The sequence below is a fragment of the Stegostoma tigrinum genome, chromosome 19, assembly GCF_030684315.1.
Source record: "Stegostoma tigrinum isolate sSteTig4 chromosome 19, sSteTig4.hap1, whole genome shotgun sequence".
Lineage (NCBI taxonomy): Eukaryota > Metazoa > Chordata > Chondrichthyes > Orectolobiformes > Stegostomatidae > Stegostoma > Stegostoma tigrinum.
The window spans coordinates 10,254,616-10,282,578 of NC_081372.1; the positions used below are offsets into that span (position 1 = coordinate 10,254,616).

Below are 27,963 nucleotides of genomic sequence, written 5' to 3' on the forward strand. Positions count from 1 at the left end.
GATAAAAACAACACTGCACCAAATGGCGATAATTTGTGATTTTAACTTAAATTCAAATAAGCATACTCAAATCATTCATGTGATAAATGAAAATACAGCCCATTAACGTGTATTGATTAAGAAATAGTTCTAGATAAGGCAGCTCACTTAACACATGTTGAATCACTTCATGCCTTTATTTTGATCAGGCATTTCTGTGGCCTACTATAAACCTCAATCTTTTGCAACAAGCAACTTCCTACTTCCTGTCACAGTTGTTTCACTTTTTCTTTAAAATGTGAATGATTGTGCTTGCCTGTTTTTGACAGTGTATCACTCCCTAATTCCTAAGATAAGATGTATTGTCAATCCTTCAGTGCCTTCGAAAAGTATATAGTGTGAGGTATGTGCTCAACACTTCTTTAACTTACTTAGGGATAAATTTTCTGTTTCTGAGACCTGTTCTATCGTTTTATGTGTGGAGAGGGAGGGAAGAAGGAAAACATAACAAATGGTTTTCAGCTCCTGGTGTTTTGAGGGTTTTTAAAGCGTAACATGACATGTTCAGAACTCATTTTGGTAATTAAATAATTTGTTCTGCTTTGTTAGTTGCAGTATTTGTTGTGGAAAATGTAAACTGTGAAGTCTTGTTGTTATAAAGTAAAGCCCAGCAAATTTGTAATCTAAATTTCTCACGTCTCTAAAACTTATTGCATCATTTTGCTAGGCAGCAGTACATATTTATTGAAATGTCTTTACTATTTATCAACAGTTTTTATATTTCTGCTTCAGTTCAGAAACTGTTTACAGAAGGTTCATGATCATCACCACAGATGTTCTCTTCAATTTGTATCCTGGGGATCATATTTAACCCAGGAAATGTCACTGATTTTGAACAAAAGATCCAGGTACGAGAAATGGAGGAGAGAACCAGGCAGTCCGTGGTTTTGACTGGCAATACAGTGGCGCCTCACAGTTCTAGAGATCTGGGTTTGATTCCAGCCTTGGGTAATTGCGTGAAGTTTGCACGTTCTCCCTGTGTCTGTGTGGATTTCATCTGGGTGCTCTGATTTCCTCCCACAGTCCCAAGATGTGCAGGTTAGATGTATTGGCCATGCTAAATTGCCCACAGTGTGCAGGCTAGGTGGGTTAGCTGCAGGAAATGCAGGGTTATAGGGTAGGGGGGTGAGTCCGGGTGGGATGCATTTCAGAGGGTCTGTGTGGACACAATGGGCCAAATGGCCCAATCTCAAACTGTAGGGATTCTATGATTCTAATAATCCAGCATTCATTTAGGTCATGGCTACTTTGCACTTCAGGTGCATCCTTACTCAATGTCCCTTACTGTTAAACCTGACAAAACTCTGCGGACCTTAATCATGAATGATTCTCGACCAGCATCCACAACCTACTTTGCTCTAATTCACAATTGGGATGTGGGTGTCGCTGGCTGAGCCAGAAATTTTTTTCCTGGTGGTGAGCTTCCTTCTTGAACTACTGCAGTCCACATGCTGTCGGTAGATCCACAGTGCCATGAGGGAGGGAAGTCCGGGATTTTGCCCCACTGTCCCTGAAGGAATGGTGATATATTTCCAAGTCAAGATGGTGAGTGGCTTGGAGGGGAACTTGCAGGAGATTGTGTATTTTCTGGCCTTTTCCTTCTAGATGGAAGTGGCCTGGGTTTAGAGGGTGCTGTCTAAGAATCTTTGGTGAATTTCTGCAATCCGTCTTGTCGATAGTACACACTGCTGCTACTGGGTGTTGGTCGTGGATGTTTGTGGATGTTGTGCTAATCAAACAGGTTGCTTTGTCTGAGATGGTTTGAAGTTTCTTGAGTGTTATTGGAACTGCATCGTTCCAGGCAAGTGGGGAGTATCCCTGCACAATCCTGACTTGTACCTTGTAAATGGTGGACAGGCTTTGCGGAGTCAGGAGGTGAGTTATTTGCTGCAGTATTCCTGGCTTCTGGTCTGCTCTTGTAGCCACTGTGTTTATGTGGCTGGTCCAGTTCAGTTTCTGGTCAGTGGTAGCTCCCAGAACTTGATAGTGCGGGATTCAGCAAAGGTAATGCTATCAAGGGGTGTTGGTTAGATTCCATCTTATTGGAGATGATCGTTGCTTGGCATTTGTCTGGCACAAATGTTATTTGCCACTTTTCAGACCAAGCCTAGATATTGTCCAGATCTTGCTGCATTGGGAATGGTGCTGTACATTGATCAGTCATTGGCACATATTCCACCTTCTGACCTTATGACAGAGGGAAGGGCATTTATGGAGCTGCTGAAGATGGTTGGGTCAAGGACATTACCTTGAGGAACTCCTGTGGTTGAGATGACTGATCTCCGACAACTACCATCAGCTTCTTGGGCCGGGCATGACTCCAACCAAAAGAAAGTTGTTTTCTGCTTCCCCTTAACTCTAATTTTGCTATTGTTCTTTGATATCATACTCGTTCAACTGTTACCTTGAAAGTAAGTCACTTTAACTTCAGCTGACAATCCCACAAATGCCAATGACTTGAATAACAGTAATTTATTTGATGTTGTTGCTGGAAGACCTTTGTTAATGACCACCTGAACAGCTGGACTTTGTTTAAAGTGCACCATGAAGCTCAGTTGTTGAAATGCTAGTGTAATCTTCACTGGAAAAACACACACATACACACTTTAACAGAAACCCCAGTTTCTATCTTTGAGATAGTAGGAACTGCCGATGCTGGAGAATCTGAGATAACAAGGTGTTGGAGCTGAATGAACACAGCAGGGGGTCAGGCAGCATCAGAGGATCAGGAAAGCTGTTGTTTTGGGTCTGGACCCTTCTTCAGAAATAGGGGAGGGGAAGGGGGCTCTGAAATAAATAGAGGGGGTGGGTAGGTGGGAGGGCTGACGGACAGGTCAAGGAGGTGGAGACGAGAGGGGCTGGTCTTGGGATGAGATTGGGGATGGTGAGATTTTGAAGCCTGTAAAGCCCACAAGCTTCACAAGTCCACAAGACTTTACAAAATCTCCCCACCGCTGACCTCATCCCATGACCTATCCATCTTCCCTCCCACCTACCCACCCCTCATTGACCAACTCCCTAACTACACTCACCTTTACTGGCTCCATGCCTGCCTCCTTGACCTGTCCGTCCTCCCTCTGCCTATCTACTCCTTTATCCACCTTCTATCATCACCTCCCCATCGCTCTATTTATTTCAGAGCCCCCTTCCCCTCTCCCATTTCTGAAGAAGGGTCAGACCCGAAACATCAGCTGTCCTGCTCCTCTGATGCTGCTTGGCCTGCTGTGTTCACCCAGCTCTGCACCTTGTTATCTCAGATTCTATCTTTGATTTGTCATTAATGTATTTTCTTTCCATTTCTCCCTAGAGGCCTGTCCACACAATTACAGAGGTGAAAAGATGGCAACATCCAGTAGGATGACCTCAAAAAATCCAAACATGGGCCCACTGGAAAATGGTCAGTTCCTCAAAATCGATGTCTTTCATTGATGGTGATGAACCTTTGCACATTGCATTAATAGCCAATTGCATAGACTTTATAGCACAGAAATAGTCCATTCATCCAACTGGCTCTACACCAGCTCCCTCCCATCCTCTTCATCTAACACTGTGTGTATTTCCTTCTGATGCCATCTCCCTTGTGAGTTTACCTCACTTCCCCTTAATTCTATCCATGAATTCACCTCAACCATGTTATGAACTTCACATTCTCAACGTGTTCTGTCAGGAATTTATTCTGAATTCCTTACTGAATTACATCTGCTACTATAAAAGTCAGGAAGTCACGCTTTCAACCTGCCAACTTTCTTCAGCAATGAAAGGTATCTGATATGGATCCCACGAGTGTGTCAGTCACCACAACATTCTTCTATCTACCGAAGCAGATTTGTAAAGTGTTTGGATTTCACCTGAAGCGAGAACTTCCATGAAAACAACTTGGATTTCTTTTGCACTTCCCAAAGCACTTCAGAGCCAATGAAGTACAGTTTGAAGTTGTAATGTAGAAACACTGCAGCCAGTTTGCAGATAAATGACATTATCAGCAACAAACGCAGGAAATTCTGGAGAAACTCAAAAGTTCTGGCAGCATCCATGGAGAGACAGTTTACATTTCAAGTCCAGTATAACAATGCTTCAGAACTTCAGTGTTCTGAAACTCGAAGAGCTAACCTTGTCTCTCTCGCCACAGAAGCTACCAGACCTGCTGAGTTTCTCCAGTGTTTGTTTCAGATTTCCAGCATCTGCAGGAGTTTGCTTTTATTTAAGTGACATAAACAACAATGGGATCATTTATTTTGGCGATGTTGATTGATGGCTGGGGAAATATTGCCATGGCATCTCTTACTGCTACTCAGAGAGCAGACTGGACTTCAAATTAATACCTTAGCCAAAAGCAATATAGTTTTTAAAAGTCGCCATGGTCCTACAAGACTGTAGGGCTGCTCTCTCATTAGAGAGAGACGACTGGTGGTGGTTTAACCGAAGGGCCACTGTACCTCAGGAGAAGGTTGAGAAGGAGAGTCTTTCATGGTAACCTCCGCCTGGGTGGGAATTGAACCCATTCTTTTGGTATCACCCTCCTTCACAAACCAGCTGTCCAGCTGACTGGGCTAACCTCCGCTGATGCTGAAATAGTAACAAACCTGGATCAAAAACAGCAACTGTTCGATGTTGCCAGAAGCCTAAGTATTGCTCCCTGATCTCTGAAGTGGGATTTGATCCCTCAACCTTCCAACCAAGACACGAGAGTGTCAAGGGCTAACAAAGGCCAGCTTTTGCCAAGTATCATACAGAACAGTCGTTGGGTGACATTCCTGTTTATTACAAGTTTTCTTACATTTCGAAAGTGAGCCTGTCAATAATTAAACATTGAAAGGAAAGACCGTCACGATTTTCAAACTTTTACCCCTGCTTTTCTTTCATACACTGGGTTTGCCTACATTGCTAAACTGTTTGCATTCATTTCCTCTGCTTCCTAATTTTCTGTCTTGCTTGACAAGTAACAATCCAGGTTTATCTTGTCTATACTAATTTCAACTACCACTGACTATCTCCCACTCTGTGCCCATTCCCATGTATTGCTTCTTGCTTTGCCACCTATGAGCTTGCTATCACTGATTTGGAAAACGTTGATGCAATCATAGAATTGTTCCAGTGCAGAAGGAGACCATGCAGCATATCCTGTCTCTCTGAATGAGCAGTTCACTTTGTCCCATTTTCTCACCTTCTCCGGGTTCCACACAGAACCTTCCCTTTCAGGTAATCAACAATAAGCTCGATAGAAATCTGGCTGAGGGAGTGATGTGATCCTCTTCCTATAGTAAGCCTGGCCCATATCCCTCAAAACCCTTCCTATTCACCTATCTGCCCAAATGTGTTTCAAACGTTGAAATTGTACCTGCATCCACCATTTCCTCAAAGGTCATTCCACATGTGAATCACCCTCTGTGTAAAAAAACAAAATGCTCTCATGTCTTTTTTAAGTCTCTCTCCTCTCACCTTAAAAGTGTGCCCCCTTGTCTTGAAACCCTGCAGCCTAGGGAAAGATACCTATCATGAACTCTATCTATACCTCTCATTATGTTATAAACTTCCATCAGGTCACCTCTCAACCTTTTACATTCCAGTGAAAAAAGTCCCAGCCTGTCAAGCCTTTCTTTATCACTCAAACCTTCCATACCCGGAAACATCCTAGTAAATCTCTTCTGAACCCTCTCCAGCTTGATAATATCCTTCCTATAACTGGGCAACCAGAACTGGACACAGTATTCTAGAAGAGGCCTCACCAATGTCCTGTACAACTTCCACATAACGTCCCAATTCCTATACTCCTTTATGAGGACTGAGCAATGAAGACAAGTGTGCCTTTTTAACCACCCTATCTATATGTGACGCAAACTTCAAAGAACCAAGTACCTACACCCCTGGGTCTGTCTGTTCTACAACACTACCCAAGGCCATACCATTAATTGAAAAGCCCTACCATTGTTTGGGCCAAAATGCAACACCTCGTAATTATCCAGATTGAACTCTATCTGCCACGTTTCAGCCCATTGACCCATTTGATCAAGATCCCTTTGTAATCCTAGAAAACCTTCTTCACCATCTACTATGCCACCAATTTTGGTGTCATCCGCAAACTTACTAACCATGGCTTCTATATTCTCATCCAAATCATTTATATAAATGGCAAACAAAAGAGGATCTAGAACCGATCCCTGTGGAACACTGCTGGTCGCTGGTCACAGGTCTCCAATCCGAAAATCCTCCACCACTCCTTGTCGCCTGCCACTCAGCCAATTATGTATCCAATTGGCAAACTCAACCTGAATCCCATGTAATCCAACTTTAGAGATTAGTCTATGCTGTGGAACCTTGTCGAACGCTTTACTCAAGTCCAAATGAACGTCTTTAATCATTTTGGTAACTTGCTCCAAAAACTCAATCAATTTTGTGAAACACAATTTTCCTTAAACAAAATCATGCTAGCTATCTCTAATCAATTTTTTCCTCTCTAAATATCCATAAATCCTATCTTTTATAATCACCTCCAACAATTTACCCATGACCACGCTCAGACTCGCAGGTCGATAGTTCCCCAGTGTCTCCTTACAAGCTTTCTTACACAAAGATACAACATTAGCCAACCTTCAGTCATCTGGCACCATACCTGTAGTTATAGATGGTGCAAATATTTCTCCAAGGGGGTCTCTCAATTTTCTCCCTTACTTTCCACAATGTTTGGGGATACATTAGATCAGGTCTGGAAATGTATCCGTCTTTATATTCTTTAAGACCTCCTGAACTTTCTCTCCTGTAACGTGAACTGTTTTTAAAACATCAAAGTTTATCTCTCTGTATTCTCTAGACTCCACAGTAAAAACTGACATGAAATAATCATTTAGTAGCCCTCCCATCTCCTGAGGTTCAGTACAAAGACAACATTGTTTCTAGTTACCCTCTTCCTTTAAATGTATTTGTAGAATCCCTTTGGATTATCCTCAATCCTAACTGCCAATGCTATCTCATATCCCCCTTTGCCTTCCTGATTTCTTTCTTAAGAATGCCCCTAACACTCTTTATATTGATTAAGAGATTCAATTGACTCAAATGGCCTATATCTAAATTAAGATTCTCTTTTATTCTTGACTAGAACCTAAATATCTTTATTCACCCATCATTCCTTAATCTGACCAGCCTTACTCTTCGCTCTAACAGGAACAAAATGCCTCTGAACTCTCATCACCACACTCTTGAATGTCTCCCCACAATTGTCAGATTAAGCATACCAGCGTGCTTCACAGGAGCATTAGCCAGAAAATCAGCAGAAATTGATGGAAACACTGCTCGGCAAGTCAGGCATCACCTGCAGAGAAAAGATATTGAGTTGCTGTTTCAGTACAACGAACATTCAATAGTACTAGAAATGTTTGATATTTAACAGATTTTAATCAAATATAGAGGCAGGAAAATAGGGTAGGATGGAGGAAAGAGAAAACAGAGAAGGTCTGTGTTGGACAGAGGGCCATAAAGGGTCAATGGACCAAACGGGGTGGAGTTAGGACAAGCAAAGGTTAGATAATGATAGCTTCCAGATGCCTTTTCCTACCTTCCCCTCTCTGTTTTAACAATGCGGGTGGCCTCTGACATTTCTTATTCCAACAGTGGAAGCTGTTACACAGAAACTGAGCAGAGCGATTGAACTGGGAGACAAGGCCACAGCAATTCAGTGCGCTGAGATCCTGGCAGAGAAATGTGTCCCTGTTACTGTCCAAATCAAGGAGGCTGCCTTTCCTCAACATGAAATCAAGTGAGTTTGTTCAGCAAGACTTCTCAGAATATTTACTATATTCCTGAAAAAATATGGGGTACGATTGTAGAATGATACAGCAGAGGAGCCACAGGGCGGATTTGTTTTGGCTCCTCGATAGGACTGTTCAATTAATACCATTCCTCCCTCATAGGCCTGTAGTTGATTTTCCCGTCAAGTATCCATCCAGTTCTCTCTTGCAAGTTGCTATTCCACCTGCTTCCACTGGTTCCCCCAGTCAGGGCATTCCACTTCCCAATAGCCTGCCACGTAAAATAATATTTCCTCATGTTGCCTTTTGTTTGTTTGCCAGTCGCCTTAAATTATGTGGTACTCTGGTTACACAATCTTCTGGAGCTTGATAGAGTAAATGACAATATATTTTCATGATTCTGAGCTTCTCTGTCAAATCTTTGGTGCGTGGACTCCTTACTAAATCATGTTTAAACAAGAGGAATGTGGAGAAAATGGTGGGCAAAATGAAGGGATGTGGGACTAAGCAGTTCTGCTCTTTAAAAGGGTTATTCAGGGCACAGTGGGCCAAAAGGCCCTCATCTGTGTTGTAAGTATTTCTGATTCTATTGATCATAGATTTATTCTGCTCTTGCTGAATCACTCAGTGGTTTGTCTCAGGCCTCTCTGCCAGTTAAGTTTGTATTTCGACAGGTTTCTCTGGACTGTATTGCTTCTGCAGGTTTGGGGCTCTGAACAACTCTCATATCTTTTCTAATCTTAGATCACATTCCATTAGTGTATCATAACACCTCTAAACATTGTTAATCAAAATTATCCGCACCATACTCCATACCTTTCACCATTCCTGGGTGAGCAGATAGGAATAAGTTTCCTTTAGTTTTCTGTTGAATGTCTGATGGCCTTTGGCTGTGGAACAGGATCTCTGCAGAGCTAAAGGTGAAAGAAATGGACCTAGAACTGGACCACTGCAGCTTTCACTAATTCCTGTCGAGAAACCATGCTAGCTATTAACAACTTCCTAAATATTTCTTGTCAACTTACCCTGAACTTTACAATGCCCATCACCCTTGTATTGATATCTTTGCAGTTGAAATTTAGTGCAAGCCTGCTGAAAAATTGCAGCATAGTTTTGAGAGAGAAACAAATTTCTACTGCTTACATTGCAGATTAAAAGTTGGAGTTGAAGATTCACAGTCACATGGTACATCCATCACCATGAATGTGTTCCCGTATATGACTATCGCAACGTTAAAAGCAAAGGTAAAATGAGAAGCTGGTTACAATGGAATATGATACGGAATCCAGATTGGCCAATGACTGGTGGAGTTGTGGAAGGTGACAGTAAAGTCTGCAGTTTAACGCTGGGATAACATAATCGACAAGTTTTGCATGTGATTAATATTTGATTTGGTTGTGCTCTTCTGACCAGGACAGTTAGGGTCAATTGATTGATTTTGTACGCTACTTAGAGACGCTGCAGGGCAGTCTGTGCCTCAGTGGGTAACACACTCGCTTCTGGGTATTAGAAGGCTCTTGGTTCAAGGTGCACTCCAGAGCTTTGAGGTTAGACCCTAACTTTTGGAGTGCTGCCTTTCAGATGAAACTTTAAATTGCCTGCCCTCTCAGGTGGACATAGGAGATTCCACATAACTCCTTTGAAGAAGAACGGGAAGTTCTTCTGACCAATATTTATCATTTCCAGAACCTCAACAAAACCAGTTTACCTGGTCGTTAACATTTGTGGAGTGTGGGAGGACGCAGTTTTTCCAAATTGAATGTGGGAAGGGACAACATTTATTGCCTGTCCCCAAGTGGTCTACAAGATTCCTCAACTACAGCAGCAACTACATTTTGAAAGTAGCAGTAAAGAGGTTGAGAGCATTATGAAAGGTGCTATGTCATTTTTTTCATGGAATCATCTGCAAGATCAACAGTTACTACCCAACTCTATTTGCCATTGACTGAGTGGCTTGTTGGGGCCGTCTCAGAGGACAGCTAAGAGTCACCTGCATTGCTATGGGTCTGGAGTTACATGTAGACCAGACCAGGTGAAGAAAGCAGACTCCTGCCCTAAAGTGACTTAGTTGAGCAGATGGATTTTTACAACATTTGAAATAGTTTCTTGGTCATCATTGTGCTAGCTTTCAATTCCAGATTTATTAATTAAAGTCAGATTCCACGGTGAAATTTAAACTCCTATCCCCACAACATTAGCCTTGGTCTTTGGGTTATTGCATTACCGCTATGTCACTGTCTCCCACAAGTGTAGAATGCTGATATTTTCTTTTACCTTATTAACAATGTTGGAGAAAGGTCTGTACCCTCTGTGCAAATAATGTAAAATAAAGAACACATTGGTACTTCTGCTAAGTTGAAGCCTGTCACCATGGCAACAATAACACAGTTGTTGTTTATTTCACTGGGATACCACAATGAGCACAAAAATAGCATGATAAGCAGTGTGTGCACTGCTTGAATCGAAAGAAATACTTCAGCACCCAGATTAGATGAATGATACGAGATCTTTGAAGGTTCAATACGTAGCTCACAGAATTAGAGCAACGTGCTTCCTCCAATCCTCATCAAATGCTCTAATGTAAAAGTGTTTCCCCACTTAATGTTATCACACATCATTTAACACCCAGTCCCAAAAATAGATATTAGAGAAGATGTTCAAAGACTTTGTGAAAGTGGTAATCTTGGAAAGTTACATAGTGACTGAGAATTTTGCTAAAATAATATCTGCAACTAAAACACATGCTTTTGCACTTAAAAATAAGGCAGAAGACCGAAATGGGTGGAATGTAATGCTGAATGGTTGAGATGAAATAAATAGAACGGGAGATGTGATGTACAAAGTATAAACTCTAGCACTGCCAAGTTGGGTGAATAGCCTGTTTCTGTGCAATGTGTTCTATCAAATTCTACAAATAACCTAAAGGAGGAGTGAGGTAGAATTATTTTACAGCACAGGAACAAGCCATTTGGCCCAAGAAGTTTTAAGTTGTTATCTGAGATACTGCATATGTTCCAAAGAGTTCTCATTCCACTGTACTTAATCTCACCCATTCATCACAACCTTTCTTCCTTTTTCCCTTGTGTACATATCTGGCTTAACTTGAAACCAATCTAAGCTACTTGTTTCAAGTATCAAATTCCTCATTCTAACCAATCTCTGGGTAAAGAGGTTTCTGGTGAATATCTCATTGGGTTTATTAGTGACTCATATATACTTATGGTCTTTAGTTTTACATTGCTCTGCAAGTTCCAAGATCACTCCTCAGCTTTATCTTTTCATCCTGCTCATTCTTGAGAGTTATAACCTTGCAATTTTTTTACAAATTTATTTTGTATCTTCTCCAGAATCTCTAGATGTGTTGGCCAATAAAACCGTAAGAAATAGCAAGAGGAGTAGACCTTTCAGCCCTTTGAGCCTGCTCCAACACTCAAAAGGATCAAAGTTGATCTGACATTTCTCATTTCCCATTTTCCTGTCCTATCCATGTAACCCTTGATTCACCTCTGATCAAGAATCTTTCTAAGGAAACATATGTAAGGTCTAGGAGGCTGGGCCCTTGAAGTTTATGAGGAAAGTAGGAAAGAACTTAAACAAGGAATTAGAAGGGCTAAAACGGGTCATGAAATGTCATTAGCAAACAGGATTAAGGAGAATCCCAAGGCTTTTTATACATATATAAAAAGCAAAAGAGAAGCCAGGAAAAGGGTTGGCCCATTCAAGATCAGAGGAGGGAATCTATGTATGGAGCGACAAGAGTTAAGTGAGGTCCCAAATGAATACTTTGAGGAGGTGGCAAAGATGAGGGAAAAGCGGTGATGTTGTCCACTTGGACTTCAGTAAAGCCTTTGACAAGGTCCCCCATGACAGACTCGTATAAAAGGTGAAATCACATGGTATGAGGGATGAGCTGGCAAGATGACTACAGAAATGGCTTAATCATAGGAGACAGAGTGTAGCAGTGGAAGGCTACTTGTTGAAATGGAGGTTTGTGACTAGTGGGTGTTCCACATGGATCAGTTTGGGACCTCTGCTGTTCTTGAGATTTACATAAATGATTTGGAGAAAAACTTAGCTTGTCTAATCGCTAAGTCTGTGAATGATACAAAGATTGGTGGAGTTGTGAATAGTGAGGAGGATTATCAGAGGATACAGCAGGATGTAGATCAGTTGGAGGCATGGGCAGAAAAATGGCAGATGGAGTTTAATCCGGATAAATGTAAGGTGATGCATTTTGAAAGGTCAAGTACAGGTGGAAACTATACAGTGAATGGCAGATCCCTTAGGAGTATTGATATGCAGAGGGTTCTGAGTGTGCAGGTCTACAGATCACTGAAGGTGGCAATGCAGGAAGGTTATAAAACAGCTTATGGCATGCTTGCCTTCATTTGAAGGGTCATTGAGTATAAGGATAGACAGTCGCATATTGAAGCTTTATAGAACTTTAGTTAGGCCACACTTGGAATATTGCATACAGTTCCTGTCACCACACTACCAGAAGGATATGGATGCCTTGGACTGGCTACAGAAAAGTTTTATTTATCAGGATGTTGCCTGGTATGGGGGATTTCAGCTGTGAAGAAATGTTGGATAGACTGGGTTGTTTTCACTGGAATATAGGCGGTTGAGGGGCGACCTGATAAAAGATTGTGTGAATCGCGTGGATAGAGTGGAAAGTTTGAGACCTTTTCACCCCGGCTGGAGGGTTCAATTACTAGGGCACACAGGTTCAAGGTGCGAGGAGGGGGGATGTTTAAAAGAGATGTGCGAGGCAGGTTTTTCACACAGAGTGGTGAGTGCCTGGAATGCACTGCCAGTGGGAGGTGGTGGAAGCAGACCCAATAGCAGCATTAAAGATGCACCTGGATTAATAAATGAACAGGAAGGGAATAGAGGGATACAGATCCTGTAAGTGAAGCCAGTTTTATTACGGAAGGGCAAAACATGTCAGCGCAGACTTAGAGGGCTAAAGGGCCTCTTACTGTGATGTATTGTTCTTTCTTCAATCTCAGCCATAAATATACGCAAAGACTGTGTCCCCACAGCTGTCTATGGCAGGGCATTTCAAAGACAATAGAAATTCCTTCTCACCTCAGTCTTAAATTGGTGCCCGTTTGTTCTGAGACTATGCCCTCTGGTCATGGAATCTCCTATGAGGGAAGACATCCTCCTATTATCCACCCTGTCAAGTCCCTTAAGGATCCGCTATGTTTCAATGAGATCATCTCTCATTCTTCTAAATCCAATGCAACATTGAACTGTACAGATCCCAAATCTTGCAGGTGTTGTTCCTAATCTGCCCTGAGTTAGTTGATCCCAGTGAAAGTGGCGGTGTGGTGGGCTCCCCAGAGACAGCAGGCATGGTGTGGGGGGTGTAACAAAAATCGTCATCTTCAAGAGCTGGCGAAAGGGTGGGTGAGGACTGGTCTAAAAATTTGTTGATGGGTTTAAAGGATGAGGCACCCAATGGTGCCCGATGCCAGGGGAAATGTGCCACAGTATGAATCAGTGTCTTCAGAAGGGGAGGACAAAAAAAAAAGTATTGAAGAAACCACAGTGCTATTCATTGTAGCTAACCGTTCAAACACTTTTCATGAGAATAAATCTTTCTTCCTCCAATTGTACCTCGGTCAAATTGTCAATGAGTAATTTTGGATCCAAAGACTTGATGGAGTGTTGCTTGTTTTGGGATTACGCAACTTTGTGTTATAAAAACAGACTGGTGCACAGTTCAGTGTTTATCATTCATCTGGGGTCCTAATAACAGGAGGCTTATGTGTCCAAATCCTGCCTTTAACCGATTTTAGACTGGAAATAGATGTGATTCAGAACACCCCACTGAAATATTTGGCAGAGCATCAATCCATTCCACTTCCTTGATTGCAAATAAAGTTATGTCAAGTGCAAGGTTTAACTGGCTTGGGAACTCTAACTACACCCTTCCTGTTCTATGTAATGATGTTGAATAAGTTGTTTTTAAGGCAGTCCTGTACTGGGGAGACAAGTGAAACAGGTGGATTTAAGACAAGAAATACACGAATGCAATAGGCCCTTCTTTAAAATCATAGTTAGAAGAGCACCCTTTTGGTGTCCTGGCTAATACTTACCCTTCAATTAACATCACAAAAACAGATTATCTACTTAATTACCACCTTACTATTTGTGGAGCTCACCTGTGTGCAAATGGGTTGCTATGTTTGTTACATGGCAATGGTAACTAGACTTCTAAAGCACATCATTGGCTATAGAGAGTATTAGGGCAGCTGGTGGTTTGTGAAAAGTGCCATATAAATGCAAGTCTACTGTTTTCTTTTCATACAAAGCACTCATTGTGCTTTTCAAATATGAAAAGCAGTAATCACAACTTTTTGGTGACTAGTTTCAACTTTTATTCACACAACGTGCCTGCTCCGTGGTTTTTGAGTGCTTTGAGGAATATTGCATGGTTCCATCTATTTATTCTGTGGGAATGAGAAACTTGTAGAGGGTCTACAGACCTCCCACCAACTCATACCACACTGAAACCTCTGGGGTCGATGACAGCAGCAGTGAATGAGTACGGAGTTCATGATTTTCCCAACCTGCTCTTTGTCTCAATCTCCGGTCCACTCTGAGCCTGTAGACTTCAATGTTTCTCTCCAATACGCTGATTAGACTCATTCCAATTTGAAAGAAAGACACCCATTGGAAGTGAACATCTCCAAAGTGAAAGGGGACATATTGAATACTGTGCATGTCCTGGAGTTAGCTTGTTAAAATGACCAATACAAGTGCATCATAAAAGTGTTCTTCTATGCTAAGCTGTAGCTGCGAGTACCAATTATTTTGCTGCATTATTTACCGACTTCTAAAACTGTTTCACTGGACGTGAGTAGTGTCTACAAGGTAGTTTGCTGACTGTCCCCAGTTGACCCTTGAGAAGGTGGTGGTGCACAGCCACAAGCTGCAAACGAAAGGGTTAGGGAGGATAGGGTCAGGGTTAGGGAGGATAGGGTCAGGGTTAGGGAGGATAGGGTCAGGGTTAGGGAGGATAGGGTCAGGGTTAGGGAGGATAGGGTCAGGGTTAGGGAGGATAGGGTCAGGGTTAGGGAGGATAGGGTCAGGGTTAGGGAGGATAGGGTCAGGGTTAGGGAGGATAGGGTCAGGGTTAGGGAGGATAGGGTCAGGGTTAGGGAGGATAGGGTCAGGGTTAGGGAGGATAGGGTCAGGGTTAGGGAGGATAGGGTCAGGGTTAGGGAGGATAGGGTCAGGGTTAGGGAGGATAGGGTCAGGGTTAGGGAGGATAGGGTCAGGGTTAGGGAGGATAGGGTCAGGGTTAGGGAGGATAGGGTCAGGGTTAGGGAGGATAGGGTCAGGGTTAGGGAGGATAGGGTCAGGGTTAGGGAGGATAGGGTCAGGGTTAGGGAGGATAGGGTCAGGGTTAGGGAGGATAGGGTCAGGGTTAGGGAGGATAGGGTCAGGGTTAGGGAGGCTAGGGTCAGGGTTAGGGAGGATAGGGTCAGGGTTAGGGAGGATAGGGTCAGGGTTAGGGAGGCTAGGGTCAGGGTTAGGGAGGATAGGGTCAGGGTTAGGGAGGATAGGGTCAGGGTTAGGGAGGATAGGGTCAGGGTTAGGGAGGATAGGGTCAGGGTTAGGGAGGATAGGGTCAGGGTTAGGGAGGCTAGGGTCAGGGTTAGGGAGGATAGGGTCAGGGTTAGGGAGGATAGGGTCAGGGTTAGGGAGGCTAGGGTCAGGGTTAGGGAGGATAGGGTCAGGGTTAGGGAGGATAGGGTCAGGGTTAGGGAGGATAGGGTCAGGGTTAGGGAGGATAGGGTCAGGGTTAGGGAGGATAGGGTCAGGGTTAGGGAGGATAGGGTCAGGGTTAGGGAGGCTAGGGTCAGGGTTAGGGAGGATAGGGTCAGGGTTAGGGAGGCTAGGGTCAGGGTTAGGGAGGCTAGGGTCAGGGTTAGGGAGGCTAGGGTCAGGGTTAGGGAGGCTAGGGTCAGGGTTAGGGAGGCTAGGGTCAGGGTTAGGGAGGATAGGGTCAGGGTTAGGGAGGATAGGGTCAGGGTTAGGGAGGATAGGGTCAGGGTTAGGGAGGATAGGGTCAGGGTTAGGGAGGATAGGGTCAGGGTTAGGGAGGATAGGGTCAGGGTTAGGGAGGATAGGGTCAGGGTTAGGGAGGATAGGGTCAGGGTTAGGGAGGATAGGGTCAGGGTTAGGGAGGATAGGGTCAGGGTTAGGGAGGCGTAGATCTGGATGAACACAGTAGGTCAGGCAGCATCAGAGGAGCAGGAAAGCTGACATTTCACATTTCAGAATTTCTGAAGAAAGGTCCAGACCTGAAACGTCAGCTTTCCTGCTCTTCTGCTGCTGCCTGGCCCGCTGTACTCATCCAGCTCTACACCTTGTTATCTCAGATTCTCCAGCATCGGCAGGGTTAGGGAGGATTGGGTTAAGGTTCGGGAAGATAGGGTACCCTCAGTGCTAGGGTTAGGGAGGAAAGGGTCAGGGTGAGGGAGGAAAGGTTACCTGCAGTGGTGTTAGGGTTAGGGTTAGGGTCAGGGTGAGGGAGGAAAGAGTACATGCAGAGTTGTTAGGAGCCGAGTCCCAGGATTTTCATCCAGTAACAGTGAAGGAACAGCAATGCAATACCAGCTGAGGATGGTAGGGTCTTGAATGGGTGATCACAGATGACAATGTCAAGGATTTCTTGAAAGTTTGGTGAGTTGTTACAATGCATTGTGTAAATCAAGCTTGCCCAACAGAAGGGGGATCCACTGTGTCCTGCCAAGGAGATCCACTGTGTCCAACTGAGAGGAGGTATCCACTATGTCTGACTGAAGGGGGAATCCACTATGTCTGGCCAAGGTGACCCTGAGTGTCCAGCTGAGGGATCCGCTATGTGTCCGGCTAAGGGGTCCCTGTGTTTCCAGCCAAGGGGTCCACTGTCTCCTCAGCTGAGTGATCCTGTGTGTCCATACAAACCATTTTACTAAGTAACGGTAGGTGTAACTGGAAAAGTTTGAAAGGAGTTGCTCCTCCAACCAAAGGCTGGTTCTGTCCACACTTGCTTCCGACAGGTCCACTTTCTTTAAACGAAAAGGTCAACAATAAAGCTCACCTTACCCTTTTAAAACAGAAAAGTAAAAGTTTCCCTGACTTTTGAACCAAAATGAAATTCCAGTGACTCTGGAAAAACAAAAGCAACAAACAAACAAACTGTGACTTTTTCCGATTCTGCCCCATCACCTCCTCTTGGGGTAGGGGCATAAAGGGGTCAAAATGTGGAATAATTTTCTCTTTGACTGAAGCAAAGGGAAAATAAGACAACCTGGGGTACCAACCTGAAAACAAATGCAAACACAAAATGGAAACTTATATTACGGAAGCAAAAAGACTTACTGAATCAAAATGTTAATGTAAAATACTAGTTTATAATTACAACAAGTCCTCACCGTGGGACTTGAACCCTTCTGGCTTAGAGGTGAGAGCGCTGTTGTTGAGCGAAAGCCAACACTGTATAGGTTCATTCTGTCAGCAGTAGGTGTGGGAGGAAAACAGCATGAGATATGAATTGTGTTCCTGAATGGAAGCAGATCATAAAGTCCAGGATGCAAAGAACCATTTCTTTTGATATTAGATCAAATGCATTTGTGATTATTTGGTTAAAACTTAATCACAAATTAGGCCTGCACTGTCATTAGTATTGATTGAAGCTCTAAAGTACTGTACCCTATTGTTAGTGTTGTTAGTCTTCCTTAATCACCAGCTCTTCAACCAGGAAGATGGCTTATGTCCAAATCATTCTTCTGAATTCAGGATTGGAAGAGGTGCCTCCTGCAGCCTGCATGTAAGATTCAAGATTCAGCTATAAAATCTCAGAAATAAATATGTGTCAAGAGTTGAAAGGGATAGAGGAACTTAGTTACATTCACCAGGGAAAGGGGACTGAGAACATTGTTACAACTAAAAGCTGATAAATGTCCAGGTCCTAATGGAGTTTGTCGAATTTTCTTTAAAGGAGTGGCTGCTGAAACAGAACAAAGCATTGGATTGCATTTTGTAAAATTGCCCAGACTCCTGAAAGGTTCCATTAGATTGGAGAACAGCGAATGTGACTCCTCTATTCAAGAAAGGAAGGGAGACAGAAAGCAGAAACTTGCAGGCTGATTAGCTTCCCAACAGTCCAAGAGGACATGCTGGAATCTGTTTTCAAGTTGTGGGATAGCACTTAGAAGTTTTCAGTGTAATCAGGCAGGTCAATGTGGTTTTGTGAATGGGAAATTATGTTTGACTAATTTACTGAAGTTCTTTTGAAGAAGGAACAAATAACGTAGAAAAAGGGGAATCTGTGGTGCTGCGATAGTGTCCCTACTTATAAACCGAGAGATCTAGGTTCAAGTCCCACCTGTCCCAGGGCAGTGTCCTAACAGTGTCTGTCTTGATTAAAGTTCCTGAGGCAACCTGACAGGATTGACGTTGAAAGGATGTTACCTCTTGCAGAAGGGACTTGAATGTTTAAAAATAGGGGTCACTCATTTAAGACCAAGATGAGTGTGTTGGAACTCCCTGTTTCCTAGAGATTGGAACATACGACATAGAACAGTACAGGCCCTTTGGCCCACAATGTTGTGCCAACCTATTATCCTACTAAGATCAATCTACTCTGCATACCCTACATTATACTAAAATCAGTGTGCCTACCCAAGTGTTGCTTAAATGTCTCTAAAATAGCTGACTCCACTACCACAGCTGGCAGCATGCTCCACATGCCCACCACTCTGTGTAAAGAACCTACCTCTGACATTTCCCCTATATCTTCCTCCGATCACCTTAAAATTATGACTCATCATCTTGTACACATGGAGCAGGTGCGTCATTGAATAGCCGACAGACAGAGGTAGATGAATTCTTTAACAACAAAAGAGTGTGGGAAATAAGTCAGAATGTGGAGTTGAGGCCATAGACAGATCAGCTATGAACTTGTTGAATGACAAAGCAGGTTTGGGACGTTCCTGCTCCCATTTGTATGTTCATTTGGAGAAGATACGAGCTGCACATTGTACATTATATAACTCAATCTGAGAACTGGAGCCCTATTGAACTGGAAGCTTGGGAAGGTGGGAAATGTCAGCCGAGTGGGGCATTAGGAGACTGGTAGGGGTAAGGGCAGAAAACATATCTACCACCCCTTACCGCTGACCTAAACACGAGTAAAACTCAAATGTGACACTTCCCTGACCATATACACACCGGTCCCCCGTATAAAAACCCTGATCAAGTCTGATGTTGATACTGCTGTTGTTGTGTGTCGGTGATGGACAAGTGATGTCTAAAATGCAGAAAGGGGTGGCAATCAAGTGGGCTGTCCTGTCCTGGATAGTGTCAAGCTTCTTGGAGCTGCACTCATCCAGGAAAGTGGGGAGTATTCCATCACACTCCTGACTTGAGCCTTGTCGATAGTGGACAGACTTTGGTGAACCAGGAGGTGAGTTACTCATCGCTCTTTTTCTATATCTGACGGCAGTAAGGTGTTGAGCGATCTAATTCGCCAATGATCTCTTTTTGTAACTGTTCATATCACTTCTTTGCAGATCTGACTAATTTTCCATCAGGAACCTTAGGCCCCTAGTCCGCCCACCATTGGTGGTAATTCCAAGTTACTTGTCTTAGCTTTAGTTCGATAACAGCAGTCTCACCTCTAAAGCAGCAAGTTCTAGGTTCAAGTCTGATTCTGGGGGAATTCTGTGTAACACAAGCTGGATTTTAGTCTTGCACTGATGAAATGCTCCACAGAACAAGGTGCCACAATTCAATTGAGACAATAAATCAGTGACCTTTCTGCTGTCTCACTTGGATCTCATGGTTCTTTTTGAAGAGTCAATTAATTCTCTGCTCTGTCCCAGTCAATATTTATCCCTCAGCGACCATCACTGCATTTGAAAGTTCCTCCCTGGCTGTAATGCTCAGGATATTGTCAGGTTGTAAAAAGGTGCGAGACAAAGGCAATTTCTTTATTTTTGAGTCAGTTTGAAAGTCTTGTTGAGTGTTGCTTGTCTCTCGTCTCCCATGAAGGTCCATAATGATTACAGTTTTCATCCGAAACTGCAACAGTGGATCATCGCTCATCGGCTGGCAAAGGACAATGAAACCTTGCACTTCCATGGCATTCGAAAGGATGGAGACACAGCATTCATGTACCTCCTATCAGGCAAGCAGGCCAACATCACACAGAGACAGTGTGAACTGGATCGGATTCTGCTTCTACAGCAAGCAGCAGAGACAGGTAGTGGTGAGTATTCATTTCAGGAAACATCTCTTCAGTGAAAGGCTAGTGGAAATGTGGAACCATCTGCCCCACAACAAGTTGCTGATACTGGCAGTCAACAGAGATCTAAACAACTGAGATTGATATACTTCTATTAGGTGTGGGGTATTAATTGTTAAGATTTGGTCAACCACAATCTGGGAAGCTGATGGCCGAGTGGTATTATTGCTCGAGTATTAACCCAGAAACTCAGCTAATGTTCTGGGGTCTGGGATTTGAACCCAATAAAAGAAATGGAATTAAAAATCTACTGATAACCATGAAACTGTTGTTGATTGTTGGAAAAACCCACAGGCTCACTCATGTCCTTCAGGGAAGGATATCTGCCATTCTTACCCAGTCTGGCCTAAATGTAACTCCAGATCCACAGTAATGTGGTTGACTCTCAGTTGTCTGTCGAAATTGGCAAGCCACTCAGTTCAAGGGCAGCTAGGGATGGGCGATGAATGCTGGCCGTCCAGAGACACCCACGCCCCATGAGTGTGTATAAAAACAAAAGGTGGATATGTGATTCTTGAAACAAACCAATATTTTATAGAATCTCTACAGTGCGGAAGTAGGCCATTTGGCCCATTGAGTCCATACTGACCCTCTGAACAGCATCACACCCAAACTCCTCCCCCTTAACCCTAATTAGCCTGCACACCCCTGGACACTATGGCATCCACCTATCCTAATCCACCTAACCTTTGGGCTGTGGGAGGAATCCAGAGCACCCGGAGAAGACCCACACAGACACGGGGAGAACGTGCAAATTCTACACAGACAGTTGCCCAAGGTTGGAATTGTCCCCAGGTCCCTGGGACTGTGAGGCAGCGGTGCTAGCCACTGAACCACTGTGCCACCTTTACTTAGTGACCTGAACTCCAATGGGGATTTCTACTCAGCAACACATGTCCCTTCTAGACTGATGTGGTGAGTTCAGGGAGGGGAGGTGAGATCAAGCTCAGTGGACAATGTTGGCTCAATGGAAAACCACCAGACGGTAATCATGGAAGTGGGCACTATCCAGACTTAGTCTGAATCCCTGGGGGTTAGCAATGGACAGGGAAGACGCATAATGATTCATTACACTGCTTGTCCCCAGTTAGTGGACAGTAAACAACACTCTGCAACAAATGTGTCCTCTGGAATATTGAGCATTCTAACTAAAGATTGGCTTTAGTTCAGAAACCTAATAAACATTGTTCCATCCTTGCAATATATGAAGTGCTGAAACTAAAAGTCAGTTCTGCCCTTTATAAAGCACAAATCCAGACATTACAGTTAAAAGCAAAGGCTTAACCTATTAATATAAAATCAATATACTGCAGATGCTGGAAATCTGAAGCAAGCGTGCAGAATGCTGGAGAAACTCAGCAAGTCTGGCAGGATCTGTAGAGAGAGAAACGGTCAAAGTTTTGAGAGCAATATGACTTCTTAAAAGTGTTGAAAAGTGTTTCTTCTTAATACTTATAATAGAGGAAGAGGAGGAGAAGCAAGAGGCCTTGTGCAGAGGCCCAGTGCAAAAGACTCAGGTTCAATATTAACAAACTCTATTTGTTTGACGTTCCATTTATTACTAATAAGTAGAAGAGAGAAAGAAAGCATTTCACAAACTCCTAATGATATCACCAAGATGTAATATAATCTGTGCGTACGTATGCGTGCATGGATTTGTGAACAATGCACTCAGATTCCTGCACATCGTCTGATTAACAGAAATGATTATGTGATTAGCTCTAAACCATATTTCCTGTCCAGGGGACACTTGCATACACAGTAGGATAAAAATGTTGTTACAGAGAAGGGGGAGGCTGAATCCCTCTGATAATCAAACTGAAACACCAGCCACAATCCGTTACGGTGGGACTAGAGGTACCCTTCTACTAATTAAACCCGAAACACCCAGAGAAGCTCACCTTGCCCCTTATGATATGTTAAAAGTGTAATTAAATGAAAGAAATCCTTGATGCTCACTTCATAAGCAACAAGTAACAATTTATTTATTTAACCCCAACAGTGAACAAATTAACAGAACTACTAACAGATTGAACAATTCCCCTCTAACTACTAACTATTTCCTAATAAATCAAGATTTTAATCATATGCTTTTCCAATAAGCATAGGCCCCAATTATATAAATCCAAATAATATGAAAACAATAAATTAAAACTTAGTCTCTCAAAGTTCACACTAAATGTGTCTTCCAGAATGCTTTGTCTTCTCCACTGTTTCTCCAGCCTTTCTACTGCTGATCCTGCTGTCAGGGATATTTTCTGTGTAATTTCCCCTGTGACGACCCTTAGCCAGAAGTGCCATGATACCTTTGATGCTGTTTTTTTTTTAGAAGAGAGCTTAATAATTTTTTGTGAGAGCAAGGTTTATTTCTCAGATGGTGGATTTGCTTTCGCTTCAGATGGCAATCGGCTCACATCCCAGTTTTTAAAAAAAATCTTCTTATACACCCCCAATGACAGATCAATTTCTTATCATGTGATTGGTTTCAGATTGTCAAAACCGTCAATTTTAAATTCCGTTGGCTTTTAGTCGCTCATTGCTTGGTTTAAATTAATTGGCTGAGTCCAGCTTGTTAGTAAAACATCAAAACAAGACTGCTGTTTTGCCTGAAAGCTGTAAGGTCTTTTGATACGCCTGTTTCAGTTTGGGGCTGTCTGTACAGTAATTGCAAAATTTCAAGCGCAGACAAAGCTCAATCTTTTAAAGGGACCATGCACTGCTTTTCCCTACTATCCTTTTCACAAACAAACTCTAACTTCCTGCTTTCTAATTCATGAGTATTCTATCCAACTTTCTAACAGTTTCTTCAATGAGAAAAGAATGCATACGTTTTCGTAATGAATCAAATCCAATTGCACATAACAGCATTAACATAAACAATTGATAGAGTTTCCCTTATCCTCACCTACCATCCCACCAGCACGCACATCCAGAAAATCATCAGACGCCATTTCCGCCACCTCCAGCGAGATGCCACCACCAGACACATATTCCCCTCCCCTCCCTTGTCTGCCTTCTGCAGGGACCGTTCCCTCCGGGACACCCTGGACCACACTTCCTTCACCCCCAACACCATCCCACAGCACTTCAGCACTTTCCCCTGTAACCGGCGAAGGTGCAACACCTGCCCATTTACCTCCTCCCTCCTCAAACATACCTTCCAGGTGAAACAACACTTCACCTGCACGTCTCAAAATCTAGTCTATTCCATTCACTGCTCACATGTGGCCTCCTCTACGTTGGGGAAACGAGGCATAGACTTGGTGACCGCTTCGCAGAACATCTGCATTCTACTCACAAATAAGACCCTGAACTACCTGTTGCCTGCCACTTTAACACACCACCCTGCTCCCTGGCCAATATCTCTGTCTCTGGCTTGCTACAGCATTCCAGTGAAGCCCAATGCAAGCTGGAGGAACAACACCTCATTTTCTGCTTGGAGACCCGACAGCCCTCTGGACTGAATATTGAGTTTAATAATTTTAGGACCTAAACTCTATCATGTCCCAGCCCCCCACCCCACACACCAGGCCTTGTTACCACATAGCCTGCCATTACACACCCCCTGTTGTTAGTCACTAACAGTCCCCATTAACAACTATTCACCCTCCCAGCCTGATAGTTAACAACTCCTTCGTCTGTCCAACTGTCTTTCTCTCTCTTTGGGCTCTATCCTATAGTTTACTCTCTACCTCACCCACCCCCACTATTTTCTGCATAGAAACTGACGTTTTCCCAGCCACCATCAGTTCTGAGCAGGGGTGTCACTGGACTTGAAATGTTAACTCTGTTTTTCCCTTCACAGATGCTGCCAGACCTGCTGAGCTTTTCCAGCAATTTTGTTTTTGTTCATAAACAATTGCTTGTTTGATTTAATTTTGGGAAAATCAATTCTAAATTTCTAATTGAAGATCATTTTTGAGCTTGCAGAAGAGGCAGTAAACAGACGTCCTGTGCCTCAGTTCAGTCCTGGGTGCTGAACATCCTTGGCGTTATGCAAACAAAATTAAGGAAGTTGTTCTTGTATCCTGGGCGAATGTTGTATCTTTGTTAAAATCACAAAAAAAAGTTTCATTGTTGTTTATTGGACAATGCTATGAGCAATGTAGTACATTTTCCTTCACTTTCAAAGTCAATCATTACCCTCCCTTACAGGTTTCACTGAGTAATAGCTGGTCAGTACAACATAATTTGAAGAGTGAAGGTCTTGTTAAAAACTTGTTTGTGACTTTTTAATTTAATCTGTGTGACGTGGTGTTGCTGGCTGTTGAGCATTTGTTGCCTGTCCCTCGTTGACCTTGAGGAGGTGGTGATGAGCTGTCTTCTTGAACTTTATGCTACAGGTGGATCCACACTGCCTTTAAGGAGGGAATTTCAGGATTTGTTCCATTTATCACTAACAAATAGAAGAGAAAGAAAGCATTTCACAAACTCCTAATTATTGCACCAACAGGCCAATATAATCTGTGCAAATTCCCAACAGTTCTCTGGTATTACAGAGTGTTCACACAGAAACAGGCCAGTCAGCCCAACTGGCCTATGCTAGTACACCACATAAACCCCCGATTCCATTTTGACTTATTGTATCTCACCCAATCACCAGATGCTTATCAAGCATTCTTTTAATGTTTCATTCATCTCATTCTTCTGCTATCAAGATCCAGATTTTTACCATTCCCTGGGTAAAGTCAGTTCTCTTTAAATCCCCACTGGATTTATTTGTGACTTCCGGCAGCATGGTTGCTCAGTGGTTAGCACTGCAGCCTCATAGCACCAGGGACCCAGGTTCAATTCCAGCCTCGGGTAACTGTCTGTGCAGAGTTTGCACGTTCTCCCCGTGTCTGCGTGGGTTTCCTCCAGGTGCTCCGGTTTCCTCCCACAGTCCAAAGATGTGCAGGCTAGGTGGATCAGCCATGGTAAATTGCCCATAGTGTTCAGGAGTGGGGGGGTTGTAGAGGGATGGGTGTGGGTGGGATGCTCCAAGGGGCGGTGTGTACTTGTTGGGCTGAAGGGCCTGTTTCCACACCGTAGGGAATCTAATCTAATCTCTTCCAATTATAACTTTTAAATCTCAGCTCCTTTGCAGGTTGAAAATCTTCCCCATGTGTAACCTATCAAACCTCTTCTCTTTCTTAATGATTTCTGTTAGATTTCCCCCTCTCAGCCTTTTCTGTCATGGAGAAATGTCCTAGCCATTTAGTCCTGGTTTTTGATCCTTGCAGCAAACTTTTAAATCGTGTTTGCATCTTCTCTGAAGCTAATTTTTGTTGTATATCTTTTCTATGGTTGTTTTGTGGGTTGTAGGTCTCACTAGCAAGGTCTTGAACCAGGTACCTTACCAGGGACATTTCAGAGGGCAGTGAAAAGTCAACCATATTGCTGTGGGTCTGGAGTCACATAAAGGCCAGACTGGAGAAGGACAGGAATTTCCTTCCCTGAAAAAGTGAGCCAGATGAGTATTTTACACCAAGCAATGATTATTTTATAATCACCATTGCCAAAAGTAACTTTTCCAATTCCGGATTTTTATTCATTCTTATTATTTTTCAGAAATACTGCCTGGTGCCATATGAACCATACACCTACAGCATTAGGCTAGGCCCCTGGATTACGCCTCCAGGGTCATTATAACTCAGTTGCCACCTCCCATATATTGGATTTATCATGCAAAGAGCAGAGCTGGAATATTTTAGTCAGGGGTCAGGATGTAATCTGAAACATTGAGAACCAATGGGAGGCCCTCCAGCCCACAGAGATTCACAGCCCCAGGACAAGGCAGTGAGAGGGGCAAGAGGAGGTAACAACAACATGCTATTTTCACAAAGACACCACCTTTTTAACCAACACCCACAGACATGCCACAACGTGATACAATGGGTCTGGGGTTGGAGTGGGTATAGTCCCTCACGTGAACTATTATACACTCCCCAGCTCTCCCTCGCCCACTCCCACTGTAAACCATCATGTTGGTTTGGACGTGGGTTCCATGCATTGACTGAAAGGAAATTGCAGTTGGCCTGGAAAGTAGTTTCTGATTATCCTATTCAGCCATGTTATGGCACATCTTAGGAGCAGGTGGGACATGAACCCAGGCCTCCTGACCTAGTGGTAGGGATGTTAGCACTGTGCCACAAGAGCCCTCCAATCAACTTGGAAACCAGACTTTGATAGGTTCCATAATTACATGTCTTTAATTGATGACAATCGGCTTTCGCTTCCCAGGCAACTCCAATCTGACCACTCCCCTCCACAAGGTAACAAAGTGTGGAGCTGGATGAACACAGCAGGCCAAGCAGCATCTCAGGAGCACAAAAGCTGATGTTTTGGGCCTAGACCCTTCATAAGAAAAGGGTGATGGGGAGAGGGTTCTGAAATAAATAGGGAGAGAGGGGGAAGTGGAGCGAAGGTGGACAGATGAGAATATAGGTGGAGAAGACACAGACAAGTTAAAGGGGCGGGGATGGAGCCTGTAGAGGTGAGTATAGGTGGGGAGATACGGAGGGGATAGGTCACTCTGGGGAGGACAGACAGGTCAAGGGGGCAGGATAAGGTTAGGAGGTAGGAAATGGAGCTGCGGCTTGAGGCGGGAGGATGGGATAGGTGAGAGGAAGAACAGGTTAGGGAGGCGGGGACGAGCTGGGCTGGTTTTGGGATGCGGTGGGGGGAGGGGAGATTTTGAAGCTTGTGAAATCCACATTGATACCATTGGGCTGCAGGGTTCCCAAGTGAAATATGAGTTGCTGTTCCTGCAACCTTTTGGTGGCATCCTTGTGGCAACTGCAGGAGGACCAGGATGGACATGTCGTCTAAGGAATGGAAGGGAGAGTTGAAATGGTTCGCGACTGGAAGGTGCAGTTGTTTGTTGCGAACCGAGCGGAGGTGTTCTGCAAAGCGGTCCCCAAGCCTTCGCTTGGTTTCCTTAATGTGGAAGAAACCACAACGGGTACACTGGATACAGTATACCACATTGGCAGATGTGCAGGTGAACACCTGCTTGATGTGGTATCTATGTGGATTTCACAAGCTTCAAAATCTGCCCTCCCCCCCCCCCCCCCACTGCATCCCAAAACCAACCCTGCTCGTCCCGCCTCCCTAATCTGTTCTTCCTCTCACCTATCCTCTCCTCCCACCTCAAGCCGCACCTCCATTCCCTACCTACTAACCTCATCCCGCCTCCTTGACCTGTCCTCCTTCCCCGGACTGACCTATCCCCTCCCTACCTCCCACCTCTATTCACCTCTACAGGCTCCATCTCTGCCCCTTTAACTTGTCTGTCTCCTCTCCACCTATCTTCCCCTCTATCCACCTTCAATTCACCTCCCCCTCCCTCCCTATTTATTTCAGAACCCTCTCCCCATCCCCCTTTTCTGATGAAGTGTCTAGGCCCGAAGCATCAGCTTTTGTGCTCCTGAGATGCTGCTTGGCCTGCTGTGTTCATCCAGCTTCACACTTTGTTATCTCTGATTCTGCAGCATCTGCAGTTCCCATTGTCTCCCGCCAGGTGGTCTGTTTCAAAATGAACCTGAATCCACTTGTGGAGGGGATCTGGCACAGAGTTTGGTTGCACCAGATGGAATGATCATCTCTGAGCTGGACCGGGAACATTTTAAAAATCCAGCTCCAGGATGGTGTGCGGCATTCCAAGTAGAGTTGTCTATATGAGTACATCAGCTGACTTCCTTGTGCTTCTGCCTTGTGACCAGGCCTCAAGTGTAAATGGGAACAGGTTACCAATTCCACTCCAACATGAACAAAGGCTTGTGTTTGTAGGTATCTCACTCACTATTCCTGTATCCACGGCTTGAACAGAATTTGGGGTTAAATCAAGCAGCGAATTCTGATGAATCACAACTCGTGGCATATTATCATCTC

The 27,963-nt window shown here is 43.8% G+C and overlaps 1 protein-coding gene across 2 annotated transcripts in view; it reads left to right on the plus strand.

Annotated features, from left to right (window-relative positions):
- The first annotated feature begins 259 nt into the window (after positions 1–259).
- The window catches only part of rbck1 (RanBP-type and C3HC4-type zinc finger containing 1), a 54,856-nt gene continuing 27,152 nt past the window's right edge, over positions 260–27,963 (plus strand). The window contains exons 1-5 of one of the 2 annotated variants that reach the window (XM_048550584.1): positions 260–382; positions 3,347–3,436; positions 7,645–7,789; positions 8,932–9,025; positions 19,839–20,055. In XM_048550584.1, coding sequence (XP_048406541.1) covers positions 3,379–3,436; positions 7,645–7,789; positions 8,932–9,025; positions 19,839–20,055 — 514 coding nt within the window. In that variant the 5' untranslated portion in view covers positions 260–382; positions 3,347–3,378. The remainder of the gene's footprint in view (positions 383–3,346; positions 3,437–7,644; positions 7,790–8,931; positions 9,026–19,838; positions 20,056–27,963) is intronic. The other variant, XM_048550585.1, reaches the window with a different exon arrangement.